This window comes from Phocoena phocoena, chromosome 14, assembly GCF_963924675.1.
Source record: "Phocoena phocoena chromosome 14, mPhoPho1.1, whole genome shotgun sequence".
In the NCBI taxonomy this organism is placed as follows: Eukaryota; Metazoa; Chordata; class Mammalia; order Artiodactyla; family Phocoenidae; genus Phocoena; species Phocoena phocoena.
This window is the reverse complement of record NC_089232.1, coordinates 5,176,354-5,195,798: the sequence shown is the minus strand read 5'-3', so window position 1 is coordinate 5,195,798 and position 19,445 is coordinate 5,176,354. Positions and strand designations below refer to the sequence as shown.

At 47.8% G+C, this 19,445-nt stretch overlaps 1 protein-coding gene across 41 annotated transcripts in view; it reads left to right on the top strand.

Moving 5' to 3' along the window:
• MAP4K4 (mitogen-activated protein kinase kinase kinase kinase 4) overlaps positions 1 to 19,445 on the top strand; it is a 171,911-nt gene that overhangs the window by 149,532 nt on the left and 2,934 nt on the right. For 14 of the 41 annotated variants that reach the window (XM_065891534.1, XM_065891521.1, XM_065891520.1 and 11 more), the window contains 10 exons: positions 842 to 939; positions 1,506 to 1,514; positions 2,967 to 3,142; positions 3,529 to 3,649; positions 6,959 to 7,076; positions 7,390 to 7,560; positions 11,872 to 12,015; positions 14,786 to 14,920; positions 17,355 to 17,455; positions 18,875 to 19,024. In XM_065891534.1, the coding sequence (XP_065747606.1) occupies positions 842 to 939; positions 1,506 to 1,514; positions 2,967 to 3,142; positions 3,529 to 3,649; positions 6,959 to 7,076; positions 7,390 to 7,560; positions 11,872 to 12,015; positions 14,786 to 14,920; positions 17,355 to 17,455; positions 18,875 to 19,024 (1,223 nt within the window). Of the gene's footprint in view, positions 1 to 841; positions 940 to 1,505; positions 1,515 to 2,966; positions 3,143 to 3,528; positions 3,650 to 4,675; positions 4,868 to 6,958; positions 7,077 to 7,389; positions 7,561 to 11,871; positions 12,016 to 14,785; positions 14,921 to 17,354; positions 17,456 to 18,874; positions 19,049 to 19,445 lie in introns of all 41 variants that reach the window. The other 27 variants (XM_065891503.1, XM_065891525.1, XM_065891493.1 and 24 more) reach the window with 6 other exon arrangements.

Genomic DNA, 19,445 nt, shown 5'->3' with positions numbered 1-19,445 from the left:
CAGTTGACCCTTGAACACCCAGGGGTTAGGGGTACCCCCCACCAGTTGAAAATCCTCATCTGTATTCGGCCCTCTGCACCCCCGGTTCCTCTGCATCCGTGGTTACACGCCCATGGATCCAACCAGCTGTGGATCCTGTGGTACGGAATTATTTACTGTTGAAAAAATCCACACGTGAGTGGACCTTCGAAATTCCAGCCCGTGTTGTTCAAGGGTTGGCTGTATTTTGGAAATCCTTTTCAGTCACAGCTGCATATTATGAATACAAAACAGTGTCTCAGTGTAGGTTTGCTAGTGACACTAATAACAGTCGTCATAATTTTATAGTAAAGCGTGAGGTTTTGAGAGCTGACGCATGCCGAGTACTGTCCATGCATTGTCTCGTTTAATCCTTACAGTAACCCCAGGAGATGGGTATGTACTGTCTCCATTTTACAGATTCAGGTAACTGCAGGTCAGTGAGTTTACGTAACTCATCCAAGGTGATTAGCGAAATATCCAAGCCGAGATTTGAACCCACTCCTCTGAGTCTAAACTCCATCGATATTGTCATCAGCATTGGATATCGTAACCTACTCATAAGAATAGATTAGTGGAAATTCCCTCTACTGTGTTATTGATGTAACGTCACAAGGAGTTGTGAACACGTGTTAGCGCAGTGTGACGGTCGAGGGTTCTCGGGAAGGAGTCACAAACCCCGGGGTTCAGACCGGCGCGTGGAGACCTTGCTGTGAGCAGGGCTAATGAGGGGAGAGGACGGGTGCCGGGGGGGCTGGGTGGCTTCGTGGCCCGCACTCAGATGTTTACGTGGCTCGGCCTTTCTTGTCTCTGAACTTCACAGCGTCATCCAAATCTGAGGGCTCGCCATCTCAGCGCCTTGAAAATGCAGCAAAAAAGCCTGAAGATAAAAAGGAAGTTTTTAGACCTCTCAAGCCCGCTGTAAGAATTGCACAAAATCCATTTTACTCATTTCAAACTCGAGTGAGATCTTTCTATTAAAGCCTTCTCCTTGCGCGGCCTGCAGGCCTCCCTGTGGGGTCTCGCAGGTTTGAGGGGTTATAAGGAAAGCGGTAAACCTTGGCCCACTTGTGCCGCTGCCCCCCACCCCCCCGCCACTTAGTCATTTAAAAAATACAAAAGAAAGAAAAGCCTTCTATCTCTTTGCTTGGCATCAACCTTTACATGCTCTTGATGAGTGGGCATCTAAAATACTGGCTTCTGGAAGAGATGTTTTTCCACCACCTTCTTAAACTCTCCCATGGTTTAAATGCTGCCCTTTGGTACGTGGGGCGGCGGCGTGGCTGTTCCTCTTCTCCTTAGTCCTCGACGCAGTAGCTGCCCGTCACTGGGCGCACTGGGGGTTTGAGCCTGCTGGGGTGGTTTTGTCTCCCGCTTGCATTGATTTCTGTGCCCCCCCGCCCCCCTTCTCTCCTCCCTGCTTCCTGTGCTGTGGGTTCCTCCTCACCGATGGCTTCTCTGGCTCGATGGGACCCCGCTGACCGAAGGGCGAAGTGGTAAGCCCCGTCTGAACGGCTCAGTGTCGGAGCAGCGTTCTAACTTTAGCCTGCATTCGACCTGCATGCCTCTTCCTTCCTCAGCTTGCTCTCTTCTAGAATTAGAAACCCTGAATGTTGGCTGCATGCGTTCATTCTTATTATTAAATACGGCCCTTTAGAGTCACTTTAACAAAAGGCCGCAGCTGTTCTCGGGAAGTCGCGAGCAGGACTCAAGGCCAGTCCCTGCTCGCTTGTCTCAGAGGCTCAGGCTCCAGGGAAAGAAGCGTGTTCTTAACTGGTGAGAAGGAGCGACGCCAGAAGGAGAAGGAAGAGTGGCCACATAGCCTGCCTTCCAAAAAACCACTACTTTTTAAGTGAAAATTTTAAGTGGAAGGATACGTACGTTGAACTTCTGTATGAAAATGTACAATAGAGATCGTAGTCAAGCTCGGAAGTTATATTTGGATAGTCGATCGGGTCTCACAGTGTCTGCATGTAGAAGAGGAAAGGGAACTGAAGCCCTCGTGAACAGCAGCGCTGACCCTGGGCCGCTTCCCCCTCCAGCGTGCACGCTCGAGGCAGCGGCAGGGTAGCCTGCCCAGCTGCCTTCCCACGGCCAGACACACGGCAGTGCTTTCTCACAGCACACGTCAGGAACTTTGTTCACGCACGTGGCAAGTTGTTGGCCCTCGGTAAAGCCAGATGTGAGCCGTACCCTGTGCTCACTTCACTCTCATTTTTCTGTGAGTTGGAAATTTTTAAAAATAAAAGTTGGAGTTAAAAACCTCACCCAATAAGTACTTGAAATCACCCCTGTTTAACTAAAAACTTGCTTTCTGCAAAATCTCCTCAAAAGAAGACTTTGTCACGGGGCGGGCATCTTTATAACACACTACCAAGGTCTGTGTGCACAGACCAACTCTGTTGATCCAGAGTTTTATAGCCGGAGAAGAATGTGCTCGGCTCTTGTTTTTTTTTACGGCTGTGAGGTTTGTACTATGTACAGCACCTTGGACTCTTTTTTTTTTTTTTTTTGCGGTACGCGGGCCTCTCACTGTTGTGGTCTCTCCCGTTGCGGAGCACAGGCTCCGGACGCGCAGGCCCAGCGGCCATGGCTCACGGGCCCAGCCGCTCCGCAGCACGTGGGATCTTCCCGGACCGGGGCACGAACCCGTGTCCCCTGCATCGGCAGGCGGACTCTCTACCGCTGCGCCACCAGGGAAGCCCCACCACCTTGGACTTTTAAAAAAATCTTTTCTATCTTTTGTTTTATCTTTTTGACTTTTCTTGGTCTCGTCTTTTCTATCGAAAGCTTTGAGAGCTCCCCTCCATGATACCGATAAACACCCTGCAAGGCAGTTTGGCAAAGCTGGCGCGGCCGTTTGATGGATAGTGAGAACGAAGCGCTTGGCCCTGCACTCTTTCCCCGTCGCTCTCCTGCCTGACCCTCTCTTCTGTCTCCTGCCCTAGGACCTGACGGCCCTGGCCAGAGAGCTCCGAGCGGCGGAAGACGTGCGGCCGCCGCACAAGGTGACAGACTACTCGTCGTCCAGCGAGGAGTCCGGGACGACGGATGAGGAGGACGACGACGTGGAGCAGGAAGGCCCCGAGGAGCCCACCTCGGGGCCGGAGGACGCCCGAGCCGCGTCAGTCCCGCCCTGCTTCAGGGGGGATGCGTGTCCCCACCGGGCCTTCTGTCCACTTGGGGCCAGTTGTTGAAAACCTGTCCTCTGATCCTGTGAACAGTTACCGTTTCCCCGTCGTGCAGTCAGCAGCAGACGGCCTTTCTGTTTTCCCCCTTCTCTTCGTTGGTGTGTGTGCATGTCAGGGCCTCTCCCAGTACTCCGTGTGTTTCATTTCTTCCTCTTAATTTGAGGCTGTGAAAAAAGGGAAACGGCAGTTCATTTCCCTAGAGGAAACTTTATGCCTGTAGCCCGATCTCATCTTAGGACTCAGAGAAGGTGAAAAATCTCAACGGTATATCCTCGGCTCGTGGGTTATGGCCCTTCACGTCTGGATTTTGTCTCAATAGGTCATCTCTGAACTTGAGCAACGGTGAGACGGAGTCCGTGAAAACGATGATTGTCCACGACGACGTGGAGAGTGAACCAGCCATGACCCCGTCCAAGGAGGGCACCCTGATTGTCCGCCAGGTACCCGTGTCCTCTCTCCTCGTTGGAGGCTGGCTTCTCCTGTAGTCATTAACCCACTTGCTCATTCACTCGCTCATGCTGTTTCTACATCATCGTCTGTTCTCACCTAACAAGAGACCCGGAGGGTAGCGTCGTGTGCTGCATGCCCCGAGGTGGCCAGCGGGGACCCCCCCCCCCCCACGCCGCCCCGCTCGCCTGCATGTCACGCGGCAGCCCTCATTCCAGCAGCCCGCGGGCCCCACGGTCTGCATCTGAGCACAGAGAAGCCGCAGGGGGCACGCCACGGCCTGCAGCGGGTCTGCAGCCGGGCAGTGGGGGTCTGCGCGGAGCTCTCGGCTCCGAGGCCGGGGGTCTGTGGCGGGAGCCGGCTAGGCAGGCAGGAAGGAGCTGCCCGGGGGCCGGGAGCCGGAGCAGGGTGGGGCGCCTCTCTTCTATGGTCCGGGCGTTAGGCTCCTCCCTCGTTGAATATTAATGGTGTGCCACCCAGGTGTGCTCCGTTTGGATTACCAAGTTTTACAAGGGTCTGTTCATTTCTTAGCTCAGATGGAAGGAAGGGATGTGCTTCTCATTTAAGTGGAGCAGGGCACCTGTGTAGCACTTTGGACTTTTCCCTGAGTGTGTTTCATGCTCTGGCAGTGCATTCGTATGGAAAGCGGGAAGGGCCTGGTCCGGACAAGACCAGGATTCAAAGAAGTGACGGGTACTTTCTAGAGCTTTAGACAGATTTAAAAAGGAGAGAGAAAAGCCAGTGGTTTTGGTAACAGCAGCTCCTGTGGCAGGTAAACCAGACGAAACACCCGCTGTTTGGGTTCTGCGGTCATCAGATGCGGTGCCGTGAATTCTGTTGGCTCAGCCTAGGCATTTGGCGAGGAAGCGTGAGCAGCTCAGGCTGATTTCCTCCAGTCGTCCTTTGATGACGTAACAGAGTTGAGAGTCACACAGCACCGCCAGCAGTCAGGTATCAGTAGGGTCTTCGGCAATGCTAGCGGCGCGCGAGCGAGACCAGTGTGCCTGTTTTCTCTGCAGAGTGCAGTTGACCAAAAGCGCGCCAGCCATCATGAGAGCAATGGCTTTGCCGGTCGCGTTCACCTCTTGCCAGATCTCTTACAGCAAAGCCATTCCTCCTCCACTTCCTCCACCTCCTCCTCCCCATCCTCCAGCCAGCCGACACCCACCATGTCCCCACAGACACCCCAGGACAAGCTCACTCCTAACGAGGTATGTCTCGCACCACAGCTGGCTGCTCTCCCAGGGTTAGACCAGCACTGCCTAGGAGCTAGTTTGCAGAGCCCTTCCCACACCCTCCCCTCCCCTCCCCTCCCCGCCCGCCTTCTTCTGTCACCTCCCCTTCTCTCCCCCACCCCCGACCCCCACCCCCCCAGTAACAAGTTTCAGATCTGCATACAAACCCCTTAACCCTGGAGCGATCTCCCCCCAAACTTGCCAGTTCACTGTTTACCTTTCTCTAGATAAGTGTAGTTGCATGGCTTTCCTCATTCAGTTTATTTTTCAAAAAAAAGTCTAAAATGATCGCTGTGTTCTCAGATGCATTATGTATTTGGCATGAAATTCTGGTAGTCATTTGTGGAATCTGCCTTTTTCATTCTTTTTATCCAGTACATCAAATATAAGAAACATTTGATTAAGCAGACTTGGCCTTATCGGGATAAATGTGTTGCTCTGTACAGGGCCCTCCTTCCAAAAGGGCTGGATCTTTTTTGTTTGTTTGTTTCGGGGAGTGGGGGGAGGGGGTGGGCGTTGTTGGTTGGTTACTCATTTATTTTTGCCAACCTTGTTGAAGGATTTCTCTCCTTGAAATATACCATCACTCAGAGTTTAAGAGGCCAAATTGCTTTTGGGGGAAACCTAGAAAATTAGGATGTTAAACAAGAAAGGCAAAGAACTGAGCGTGCTTTTAATTTCACATTTTGAATGGGAAATCCTGTGTGCTTGTTCGAAGGCGTGGCTATGTGCTCTCAGTCTGGGTGCCGGTTGGGTGATTCTTGCTGGTTGGAACAGGGTTATGCCCCAAGCGCAGGGACAGTCCACCGTGGGCACCCTGTCCTTAGTTAAGCAAGTGATCGTTTTTGTGGGAGCTTTGGTTTCAATGCCTTTGTCTAACAGTTGAAGGAGGTTGCAGGTGGCACGTAGCTTCAGCCAGTCGTGTCAATGAAAGCACTGAACTGCCGGCCTGCCCACCTGGTCCTATTTTGGTTCCCTCGTTAGAAAGAGTCAGAATAATCCTCTCCCCTTGAGGAGCCAGGGGCAAGTTGACTGCCAAGGCAGGCTCGGCATCCCATTGGCCGCCATCGGCTGGATGGGCCCCAGATCGTGGGCCTGGGCAGGAAGCCTGCCAGCAGGCCAGCTGTGTCAGGTGGGAGGGGAGAGCTGAGGAGGGGGTGGGCTGCAGGACTTGTGACTTCAGCTGCCCAGGGGGGTGCAACGGTACAGGACAAAAGCACGTGGTCAGACATGGTATTTTTCCTCCGTTTATATATCCCACCTACACTTACATCCCTTCTTATATTTACACTTGGCTCCATTTTGCTCTAATGTGTAGTATTTACAATAACCCTTAACTCACTAAACTGGCAAGTTTATTTTTCTGTTTGTTTTGTTTTTAATTGTCATTACATTTCCACTTAACAATTTGTTTCACTTCCTTCGTGCCGTTTTTTTTTTTCTTCTGTCTTAAGTTACATTATTAACCAAAGCACTCCCATTCCTAAAAGAGCAAAAGGATATACCTTACTCTGTATTTACACCTTTCACTAATGAGCCCCTATTTGATGTGGATTTTATGATGACGCACCTATAATGATGGTGGCCAAAGCTTCTGTAGCTTTCTGGCAAGAGGCTCACTTTAAAAGAAACGGTATAAAATTAAGATTTGCCAGTATTCCAACATAGATTCATTGGACTTTTTGCGGGGGGGGGGCAGGAGAGTAAATTCAAAAATTGATGAATTGAGATCAAGACATTTCAAACTTCCTTTAGGAGTTTTCATTATAATTATTTATTAAAAACCGGAGGAGCGTGAAGTCTAGATTTTGCTGGTAGCTTGCGTGTTCCGTCTTAGAGGAGCGATATTTCTGAAAAGAGGGGTAGCTCTCTTTGGCTCCCGGTTAAACAGCCTTTGCTGGGGGGTGTGGGGTACACATGCAGAAGCACCTCCGGAGCATTCTGGGGGAGGAAGCGGGGGGATAGGGCTTTTGTATTGGGAAGCAGTGCATTGTAGAGGTGGGTTGAAGTGTTCTTTGTTTGTTCCTTTACTGTCATTGTATTAACACACCTGAATTTACATTGCAGACTCAGTCCGCTAGTAGCACACTCCAGAAACACAAATCTTCCTCCTCCTTTACACCTTTTATAGACCCCAGATTACTACAGATTTCTCCATCTAGTGGGACAACAGTGACTTCTGTGGGTAAGTAAAGCAGCAACAGGAAAGCAGCTGACGAGCGGGCTTGGGCGCCTTGCGCCGCTCTTTCTGGTGGCTTGGGCACGCATGCTGGTGGCCGGCAGGCGCAGACCTCGGACCGGATGCCCAGCCCGCTTGCACTGCCTTATTTGCAATGAGCTGCAGGGTCATTTCCTTTTTCCATGTACATTCCTTACAGAGTTCTCTTCCTAGGCCCAGAGTTGGTTGTGACTTGAGTATCTGCTTGAGGCGTAGTGGGGAAGGGAGCAGGCCCAGTGCCCGTGGAGACACAAAATAATTCCAGTGTCCTGTGTTTCAGTGGGATTTTCCTGTGATGGAATGAGATCGGAGGCCATAAGGCAAGATCCTACCCGGAAGGGCTCAGTGGTCAATGTGAACCCCACCAACACTAGGCCACAGAGCGACACCCCAGAGATTCGCAAATACAAGAAGAGGTTTAACTCCGAGATTCTGTGCGCTGCCTTGTGGGGTAGGTATCTCACTGTGACTCTGACCCTTTCGCTTTTAGTCTCAAGGGTGGACCGGTCGTTTATAGGTAGTGCAGGTGTTTTTGGAGGCGTCATCGGCAGGTGAGATGGAAGACTCCTGACGTCCGTCCCCGTCCCCTGTCCCTGCAGGAATCCTGCAGGGACACACACAGGCCTGCCCTTGTTTCAGCCGTCGGGTGTTGCAAAGACTGACTCATCTCCGTTTGTTCATATAAAGAAGAAAAGGGAAAAATGAGAAAGACATTTGATTTGGCCCATACTTATAGGGAGAATGAAGAAATTTGTCGAATTTGCTTTTCTTTAAATGTTTCAGTTTATCATTTTTCCCTTGCTCTTTGTGACTTGGGCCTAACATCTGAGTGGAGCTCTTAGAAGCAGTCTGCCAGGGCCGAGAGTCTGCGGGAGGGGGCCGTGAGCCGCCTCACCACGCAGGCTTGTGTGGGCACCGCGAGAGGGGTTCTCCGAGTTTGCGGCGCGCACGGCTCTGCCGCCTCCTGGCTGTCACCCCCGTCCAACGCCTCCCCCAGCCCCGCAGGTGCGCCTGCTCTTGCGTGAACCACGCCTTCCAGCGCCACACCTGTTAACACTCCCGGAATCCTGCCATGGGCTGTTTGAAACGGGGAGGAGCCCTGCCACTGTATTCAGAAAAGTTTCCTGCTCCTTGGACGTTGCCGTGTAAACGCATGAGGACACAGCACATCCTCTCACGGGCTCTCCTGGCGTGTCCATGACGGCGCTGCCTTTCCCCTGTGACCCCATCAGCTCTTCTCACTCCCGGCCCCTCGCCTGGCCCAGGGTGATGGAAGCAGCCACGAGGGCCTCAGGGTTCCCCTGCTGAACCTCGAGATGGTCCTCCCTCCTGGTGTTCCGGAAGGGCCCGTAACTTGATAGACTGTCCTCCTCTTCCACACTCTGGGCCTTGGTCCGTCCTGGCTTCCCTTGCCCCTTCCGTGAGCCCCTACCCCCGCTCCCCCGAGGGCTTTGGAAGAGCCGTCTCTGCCCATTGCAGGCACGGTTTTCTTCATATTAAAGGCCTTCTTGGGGGTGTTTATATCATCAAAATGATGACATTATGTTCAGCGTAGAAGTAATGTTAAATATGTTCTTTCCAAATTGGCGAAGTAGTTTGTGCCTAGGATGTTTGCCCTTGGTAGCTGTGTCACACTTAATTTATAGTCCTCTAATGTCCTGCGAAGTGCTGGGCCCCATTCTGTGTGCCATTATCTGATTTTTTTTTTAAAACTAAAATCCTTCTTTTTCCTAATTAACTTCTTCACTACCTCTGAGAAAAATAGGTGACTCTCTCAAGCCTGTGTCTTTTAAAATGCAGTAGAACTCTCTGTTTCATCATGTTAAGAGAGAGGGAGGTGACTTAAAATAGGTGACTTCTATATCCGAGTGTGTTTGAGTTGCCCCGTGTCTGGGTCACATACATCACTGGTGGATTTCCTTAAACTGCTTGGGATAGCTGTCATGAGTTACCTTTTAAGTGAAGTTAAAAATAAGTCTCTCAAAGACATAGACCCAGAAAAGTTAAAGCATGTGCTATGAGAGCTGTAGCCTGACAAGAAGGGGAGGTCCAGACGAGGCTGCAGTGCTCTTGAAATGGTGAAATTGACACATTTGTGTTTCGCTGACCCGCGTTAGGTTAGTTTTTTGTGTACCTTCCTAGAAAACGCTTGCAGGGAGCATCCTTCATCTTACTGAACTGACTTGTTTTGTAAATTACTGCATATTTATTTAATTTTTTAGTAAGGCAATTTCTCCTTATTCACAGCCAGAATTATTTTAACACATCTTTTGGATGTGATAGTAGTTTCCATTCTTATGATCATGAAGAATTGTGTGCACTTACTTTGCTGCTTTGACCACAGTGTAATTCATCGTAGAATTGAAAGGAAATTTTAAATCACATGTTATAGAGCTCTTAGCCATTTCTTCCATCACCCTGCACCAGATTCCTGCGGATACAATTGCAGTTCGTAGCCCTGCTTACCTTTGAACAATTAGCATTGTAAAGTTTAATGATAACTAACAGTTGTAAGGTTAAAAAAAGTACATTTATAAAAACGGTTGGTGCAGCAGGCCACAGTGTTTTTCATAGGCCCATAATTTCCAAGGTTGCTATTTTCCAGTGACTGTCTGTATTCTTTTGACTGCTAGCGCTCAGTATTTTACAAAATGACACAGTTCTTGGAGAATTGGAAAATATGGTAAGTGCTAAAATAGCTACAATTTTTGTGTATATGAAGACTTTTTTCAGCTCGTTTGAATCTTTCTTGCCGTAAACCCTTGATGGAGGTTTGAATGGTGTTTGTTTTTGGAAACCACAAATAATAGATTTCACAATGCTCGTCGTATTTGGTGTAGTTATTACACATTTGGGTAGTTGACGTAGATTCTTTTTAGCTTCTCAATATGGAAGGTCGACCAGGAAAATGCTGAAATAGCGTATGAACTGGGACCTTCGGAGTGAACTCCTTGGCTGTCGGCTAAAGTTGGACAGCAGCTTAGCTTGCAGTGTACAGCGCTCCAGCGTCTTGGTAACCGCATCCACGCATGCCTGGCTCTCTGTTAGTTGCTAAAGTAGCGGTGATGTGAGTACATGTGTAAATGCCAGGTTCCCCGCTGTCCCCCAGGACCCAAAAGGTGTTTCTGGTTTCCTCATAAGGTGTTCTTGGGTAGATGCTGTCCTCCTGGTGCTAGGGTTCCCCCACTCAATACCAAATAGGCATGGAGCTGAGGGGGGGCGAGGAGGGTGTTTTCCTGTTGCTTTCACAATTGTTCTTTTGAAGTTTTCTGGAAAGGTGTGTGTGTGTGTGTGTGTGTGTGTGTGTGTGTGTCTGAGTAAATATGGTTAACGTGGTTCAAGAAATATATGCTGTTCTCCCCTGTCATTCCATCTGCCTGAAAATACCGATGGAGCGATTACTTTGTAAAAGCACACATACTTCGTTCCTTCACTCAGCCAGTTTATTATCCAGTTCAGGGACTCAGTGCAAACATAGAAGTGCCCGATCCCCTAGGAGTACAAGGTGCTCTGTGCTACCAGTTACCAAGTTAGTTTAGGCAACCGAGGTTACAGACCAAGGAAATCAGTGTAATTGGGGAAATAAGTGAGTGATAAAGTCGGCTTGAGGGGCAGAGAGTTCTGAATGCTGGATGGGTGCTTCTGTACCCTCTCGGAGAGAGAGGGAGCCGTTTCTGAGGGCACGGTATGGCCCGAGGAGTGTTGCAGGAAGGTTAGGGCTGTTTGCGGTACAGTCGCGAGAAAGTAGAGGGCGGGCGGGGGTCGCAGCAGCCTCACCTCAGGCCTCTACCCGTCTGCGGTCGGTGTGAGGCCGCCGGAGCCTGAAGCGGGGAGAGCGGAGGAACAGGAACGTGAGGGGGGTCTTCTCGGGCGGGGTCAGCTTGGCTAGTTTCATGGAGCAGCTGTGCTGGCGCTGCTGCTGATAGAAACGTCAGGGCTCGTGGGGCTGGTCTCGGTAGGACTGGAAGTGGATGGAGACGAGCCTGGAGTTGGGGGTGGAACCAGGAGTTTCTGGTTCTGAGATCCTGCTCCAGCAGACAGACAGACAGCAAGGGAGACGCCCGCGCTTAGGAAGCAGAGAAGGTGCGTGGAGACCAGGGGGAGACCGCACGAGGCTGGAGAGGGTGGAGCCGGGATGGGCCCGCGGCCGGCAGGCACGCCCCGCCCCCAGCCTGCGCACGTGCACTGCTGGTGAGAAACCGCAGGACCGAATGCAGCTGTTCCTTTCTTAAGGATGATGGAGGGTGGTCTTTAAGAAAACCTTAAACTGAGTGATAGACGCCGGAGCAGTCACAAACTGTTAAGGACTAAGGGGGCTGTGTATGGCTCGTTCTAGAAGTTTTCCCGTGCAAAGACAGGTGAAGGAAGCAGGCGGGGATCGTGACATCAGATGAAGGTTTGTTCGGGTGTCTGATGTGACGGATGAGATGGAGAGTCTGTGGTACCCAGGAGACGGTGGGCTGGGACGTCCTGGGGCAACTGAGGAAGAACCGGAAACTGGAGGGTGGTGAAGGTAATCAGGGGGATGAGGCGGGCTCGTTGCCCCCCCCCCCCCGCCCCCCCGTAGATCCTTTTTTACATGTAAGTGAGTATTTCATCCTCTCTCTTCTGTGACGATTTGTTGCAGTTTGGGTACTTTAAGCTCTGTCTGTGGGTGGCTTGAGGAAACCACTCTTCCAGATAAGCTTTGCTGTGCACTCCATACAAGGCTGTTTGTCAAAGCACAGTGTAAAATTGTGGGCTTTCTGTGTCCTTCAAATAGGAGTGAACTTGTTGGTGGGTACAGAGAGTGGCCTGATGCTGCTGGACAGAAGTGGCCAAGGGAAGGTGTATCCTCTGATCAACAGAAGACGATTTCAACAGATGGACGTCCTGGAAGGCTTGAATGTCTTGGTGACAATATCTGGTAAGCGTGTGTTCGGGGAAAGCAGGCCCCCAGCACTGTTTAAAAACGTGGTACTCGGTGGCACAGAACTCGAGTGAGTTCCTTTTCTGAAGTAATAGCTAAATGACCTAGAACCGTAGCGTGATTTTACAGTAACACGGTAGGAAAATGTATTCAGAGGGGACCCACGTGTACACATTTGCCTGGGGCTCTGCTGAGAGGTCCCGGGGAGCACAGGAACCTGCACTTCCTACTTCACCCTGCCGCCGCCCTCTGCGGCCTGTCCCATTCAGAGTGTGGGTTTATGTCCACTTCCTTCCACAGGGCTCTCTCACGCACAAGGAACTGTTCTTTGCCATTGATGGTAAAAGTATCGTGGGTTTTTTTTTTAACGTCAGTCAACACTTACTATAAGTGTCTTTTTAGAAAGAGCATTTTTCTTAGTATAAATTATATGTGTTCATTGTAGAAAGTAAGAAACTACTGCAGAAAAGCAAATGGGAGAAATAAATAGTAAAATTATCCGAAGATAACATCTGTTAACTTCAGTTTTTAATTTCCAGTCTTTTAAGCATACACACACTCAGAATACACACTTAGGGGGTAGAAATCTCCATAAAAATAGTTACGCAACATTTCAAACACTGAGAGAATAAGACGACACCCATATACTGACAAGATAGTTTTTAACAGATGTTAGAATACACTACTGTGCATACATTTGGCGTCTACTTGCCCTTGGTAGCCACTGCCCTGAAGTTTAAGTGTATCCCGTCCTTTCTTGTTTGTCCAAACCTTGTGGGCTACTCTCTCCTGTCCCTGAATGTTCCGTCATGGTACCCATTCTGCACGGCTACAGGATGTGTCTTTGCATAGACGTACTATAGTTTGTTTCCTATTTTCTGTTGTTAGTCTTTCCATTTATTCCTTTTTTTCCCTCTCATGTAAACATTTTTCACAAGTATCTTTGCAGCTCACTTAACCATCGGGCATATGAATCCATGTTGCCTAGATCATAATCTCCTAATAATTTGTGGTTTTGCTGGGGTCAAAGAGTATGTAGGAGTGTAAGACCTGTCCTCTGATAACAGCAGTGATTTTGATTTAATTACCTGCTGACTCAAACTTGTTACATTTATTTATGTGTAACAAATTTCTGGCGGTTATTTTAGTTTTCAAATAGGCTTTTGGTTTAAGTAAAGATGTTCATTGAAATGCAGAAATTTCACCGTCCGCCGTCCGTCTCTTACTTAAATGAGAAAACAGCCGTTTAAAACTTGAGCTTTAATTTAAGTGATGGAAGATAAGTTTTAGAATCGTAGGAAAAATAAATCTGCTAAAAAATGGTTTAAACGTCATTTTGTGATCCAGTGAGCAAGATGATTCATGGGGATCAGTAATCAACTGATAACCATTTTTTTGGCCGACTTTTCGGTATTCTTTTCCTCTTTATAGCTTTCAGTGGTTTTCAAAATCATAAAAGTAATTAATACATGTCAGTTGTAGGCAACTTCGAAAACAGGAAAAAACTTAGGAAGAATAAAATAGAATGTAACCCCCATCTCAGAGATACCTCTTGTTAACATTTTATTGTATTTCCCCCTCCTCGTTTCTGTAAATATATCTCATAGTGTGGGAATAAAACACTGTACATAAAACGATGTCATCTTTGTTTCACTTAATACATTGAGTATACATTGAGTATTTTCCCACATTCAAAAATTCTTCAAAACTTAATAAGGTTGTGTTGAAGTATAAGACATGACACAGAAAGTACACAGACGTATAAGTGGTGTACAGCTCCGTGAAGAGTCACAGTTAGAACTCATGCACGTAGCCCCCCACCCTGGGGACGAGGGGAGCCATCCCAGCCCCCCGGTGGCTCCCCTGCGCTGCCCCTCCTCCCCAGAGGGAAGCCCTGTCCTGACTTTGAACACCTTAGAACACTGCTCTTTTCCTAGAGCAGTTTTACGTTTACACAGAAATTGAACAGAAAGTGTAGACGGTCCCCATATTGGCCCTCTCCAGTTTCCCCTATTCTCTCGCATTAATGTGGTACATTTGTTACAGCGGATGAACCAATATTAATACTTTAGCTAACAGGTTAGCTGAAGTCCACGGTTTGCGTTAGCGTTCTGTGTGTGTGTGTGCGCGCTCTGGGTTCGACCCACGCATAATTTTACCCACCGTTACAGCTTCATACAGACTAGTTCCACTGCCCTAAAACCCCTCTGGTTCTCCACCTCCTCCCTCCTCCCTCAAAGCCCCTGGCACCCGCTGGTCTTTTTTTACTGTCTCGATATTGCCTTTTCCAGAATGTCTTAGGTGGGCTTACGCAGTCTGTATCCTTTTCAGACTGTTGAGAGCAAGTACCTTTTTATGAGTCTATGCGATAACATCTTTTGTCTGTTCTAGGCGCTCGCTCAATATTTCTGCTAGGTTATCTCTCTTCTAATTGATTTATAGGAGTTCTTTACGTGTTCTGGGTGTGAGTCTTCTGTTAGCTCAGTAAGTTGTGCCCATCTCCAGTTTATGGCTGGGTTCAAGTTCCCAAGTTGGGTGATCTGTGAAACCCTTTGGTGCTCTCAAATGGGAAATAATAGTTACACTAGAGGGTTTTGAGAATCAGATGACATAATAGCTTGAATTGAGTTGCTAGTGAAACTTACAAAACGGTTCCCTGGGGGGATGACATTTATTGTTTATTGCAGTTTCTTTTGGTTACTCTTGTTGTTAATGATGATATCTACTTTTGAATATGCATGTAAAGTACTTATATTTGTTTTGCTAGGCAAAAAGGATAAGTTACGTGTCTACTATTTGTCCTGGTTAAGAAATAAAATACTTCACAATGATCCGGAAGTTGAGAAGAAGCAGGGTTGGACGACCGTGGGAGATCTGGAAGGATGCGTCCACTATAAAGTCGGTAAGTCCCACGACGGGCGTAAGGGTTTTGTTTTGCCAAGGTTTAATTAATCTTCCATTTAAAATCCATGTGTTTTTGAAGCTTTCAGTAATGAACTTGTCTCTGAGACTTGTAACGCATTTCTGGATCAGGGCGTTTCTGAGGCACCTTCTAATCCTGAGGCCTGCAGTTAATCTTAACTCCGCTGTCCCTGCCGTCCGTCGTGAGCCTCTTCTCACCCTTTCCTTGGACAATCCACACTCTGTAAGATGTGGCTCACATCTTGGCAGAGAAGAAGGGAGCGTTGCCAGAGGAGAGACGTTTGGACTCCTCCTCTGCGCTGTAGGCTTGTCCTCACTTGGAGGACTCTGGGTCCTTGGCAGTCACTGATTGAACGTTTGAGAGTTTGCCCAAGTAGCTGTGACCTGTTGGTTCGAATTAAATGCGCTGTGCAGAGCTACTCTGCTCATCACTAAGAAATGAATCTTGCTGGCCAGTGAGTGTTTCATGGCAACCGTTTTGTTCTTTTCTCCTCAACATGCCTGCCGTGCTTCTCGTGAAATAAGATCTCACAAGAACAAAACCAAAATAAGTTTTTTCGTGTTGGGGAAGAAAATCAAAATATAGGTACTAGTGTTGGAAATAAAGGGGAAATAATGGAGCTTAGCCCAGTTACAGTTTTATGGGCAAGATGATGTGTTCTAATTGAATTTGAAATGGGAGGTTGAGAAGGTTAGCAAATGGTACAAGTCTTAAGTATACAGAGACTGTATACTTAAGACTGAGCAACGTAAGGGGTGTATTGAATGTTGATTTCTGCTTGTGTGTTTTCTTTTCCTCTGTGTTTATGAAACTACATACTGTAGTCAGTGCCTCTGCTCCCAGGGATGTTACATCCTTGGCGTTGTCGTCTTGTTTATGTAACCTGTCCGCGGCCCTCAGCTCATTGGTTACTAATGAGTGCGGCTGCCACCCCGATAGTGGACTGATTCTGAGTGATCCTGCAGGGCTCTATCACCTCGGTATAGATTTCGGGATTAGAATTTTCTGTGTTGTGTTTTTGTGTACTGTTTTTTGTTTGTTCGTTTGTTTTGCGGTACGCGGGCCTCTCACTGTTGCGGCCTCTCCTGTTGCGGAGCACAGGCTCCGGACGCGCAGGCTCAGCGGCCATGGCTCACGGGCCCAGCCGCTCCGCGGCATGTGGGATCCTCCCGGACCGGGGCACGAACCTGCGTCCCCTGCATCGGCAGGCGGGCTCTCAACCACTGCGCCACCAGGGAAGCCCCTGTGTACTGTTTTTATTTGTTGATAAGTAACTGAAATCGTCTAAGGCTAAATGTAATGAAATGGCTCTGAATAGATGACCCTACAGGAGAGTGAGAGGCAGATGTGTTAACCTGAGCCGGGCTCAGAAGGCGGGGTGGGGGGTGGGTATTTAAATTTATATGTAAATTAATTATCATGAAATAAACGTTACAGTTTCTTTCTTCAGTGACATGAGTACATTCCAGGTGCTCAGTAGCCCCATGTAACTAGTGGCTGTCGTATCAGCAGGGTGGACATAAACCCTTTCCATCACAGAAAATTCTATCCCATCAGCACTGCTTTCGATGGCCTCTTATAATCCTTTGTATCTTAATAGTCATGTGATTCACTTGAATAGTGACAATACATGAAATAACAAGGAGAGTTATCAAGTCTCATGGTCAAAGGCGGAGTGCTGCGGTTTAGAGAGCCCATGAAAACACCGGGAGTCTGCACCAGCCAGTAAGTCAGGTGTGGCCAGGGCCCTTCCGGGTATCTGCTCTAAGCGGAGTTGCTGGCCGTGAAGAGGACTGAAACAGCTGTGTAAACGAGGCCTATATATATATATATATAAAAGTTAAAGAGAGATTTTCTTTACTTTTAGTACACAACTTTAGCTAAAATCCTAGCAATTACTATTGTCTCTATAGCTCAGGAAGTGGTTTGAAATGATACTTGATCTTGTACACAGAAATAGATAGCACTCAAACTCAGTTGATGAGTATTTTGTCGTAGCCTTCTGTGTTCCTCCATCTGTAAGCCCCACGCAGGACTCAGGAAAGGCCACGTGGAAGATTTGACCTCTTGCTGGGATTCAGGACCCTCTTGTCTGATAAATCACATCATTATCCTTTTGAACTAGTACTGAGCCCTCAAGGTGGTAAGGTTAGGGACATCAGCGAAAGTGCTCATCGATGGCAACCAGGGTATGGAGTTGAGTCCAACACAACATAGAGGAGGATGGGAACAGCCTGAATTGTACATTAAAGAATCGGAAAAGTGAACCACGAGGCTTGACCTCTCAGCAGCAATTTTCTTTTGTTGGTTTGGTGGCTCAGCAGAAGGCATATTTAGAGTTTGCAGAGGACAGCTGGAAGAGTTTAGAGCCCACATTGATACTGACCTGTGCTCCTCTTATTTGTTGTTGCAGTAAAATATGAAAGAATCAAGTTTCTGGTCATTGCTTTGAAGAGTTCTGTGGAAGTGTATGCGTGGGCACCCAAGCCATATCACAAATTTATGGCCTTTAAGGTAACAACATCAAGTGCACTTAAAAGTAGCATCAGCCGTGCACGCTGTGGCCGAGAGCCAGGGAATACGTGTGACAACCCCGAATGGTTACAACTGGTCTTTTAAAAGCATGTGCTGATATTGGTATAACTTTGTCATGCGAGAGGCCATTTCTAATGGAACAAGCTGAGCTATCGGCTTTCTAAGTCCTCGGAGTGTGAGAGAGGAGTGGAATGTTGGGCAGACACGTGGATTGAAAGGACAGACTGACACCACCTCCATTTAAAAAGCAGACCTGACTTTCCACCTAAAGTCATGGACGTGTATAAAGATGTAGATGTTTATGTTTTTGACAGGTATCCAGCAACAGGCAGCTTTAAGGTATATCTATTCAGTAGAGGACTATTTAGAAATGAAGTTGCAGAAACTCTTGATGACACAAGGAATGCATGATTACACATTAAATAGAACAAGTATTAAAATATGTATAATATACCATTTTTGTTCAAAGAAAGATACTGTAGAAAAATATTAGCAGTTATTTTTGTGGATATTTTTAATATTTCTTTTTTATACTTCTAGAGTTTGCACTAGATACAAATTTATAAAATTCTTAATTGAAAATGATATTACTATAACATTAGATATGATGTATCACTTAATAACATCATTTCTGATATTAGACAAAAAACCTTAAGCATTGTCCCCCGGGGCTGTTTTAGGGCAGGGGAAGAAGTTAAGAATTTTGTATCCAAAAAGATTCTATTTACTTATGTTTTTAAACAGTTTTGACATATTTTATTAAGGGGCGGCTTCCATTATTTGGAAGATGGACGTATTTAGATTGCCTTGATTCCCCAGTAAAGCAGTATAAATGGGGTTATCATATTTGCTTTAAAAAATAAACAAAGCCACATATTACTGACTAAAAGCTGTCGATTGTGTAGTTACAATTATCTTCTGAGATCTGGTCTTAATTCCCTTCATGTACCAGGTACCAGGAACTGTACTCGTTGCTTTTATAAATAAATACCGTATTCACATCTGCCTTATGAGCTATACGTGTTGACGTTAAGGGAAAACTGAGGCCACCCAGGCTGTTACGGTACATGGTAGCCTCTCGTTAGCCTTATCACTCTAGCTGGAAAATTAAAGTGGAGGTTTGAGTAGCTCAGCAGAGACTGTGATGATCACACTGATGCGTGTATCGTACGGCAGCTCTCTCTCCTCACCGTCTGCGTTGGAGCAGCTGGTGCTGACTGACAGATAAGAGCAAGATAACTTAAAGACGTACTGTGCAGAGTAGTTTTGCTTACGGTTTTTGCCAGGGTGGTTCAGTAATTGAGTAACGGCGTGCCTGGGTCTAGCTCCTCCAGTTTGAACCGTCAGAAATAAGTTCTGCTTCGTCTCACGGCTGCTCTCTCCGTTGCTTCTTTGTAGTCATTTGGAGATTTGGTGCATAAGCCATTACTGGTGGATCTCACTGTTGAGGAAGGCCAGAGGTTGAAAGTGATCTATGGATCCTGTGCCGGATTCCATGCTGTTGACGTGGATTCAGGATCAGTCTATGACATTTATCTACCGACACACGTAAGAAAGAACCCACACTCTATGGTTGGTTGACAGGCTTCATTTTACTTTGACTTTTTTCTTTACTCTGCTTAGGGAGCTAACACAAGCAGGGATCCCTTGCTTTCCCTGTGCTGTGGGGGTGAGTATTTAAATGGCGCCCCTGTTCAGTAGCGCTCTGCTCCGAGCCAAGTGGAGACCCACCCTCCTGGCTCCGAAGCTCTCCTGAAAACCTCCTCGCCCTGCTTTCACTAACACGGGAGGGTCGGGCAGCTGCTGTCAGGTCAGAACCTCCGTGGGCCGGGACTGGTTAGAGGAACATGATTGATTAAATGGAGCCCCCACTCCAAATGTGTTCCAGGGGCTCCAAAAACGTGAACTCGTAGATTATAGGACCTATCAAAGGTGGACTTTTAGATACATACGTATATCACATGGGTTT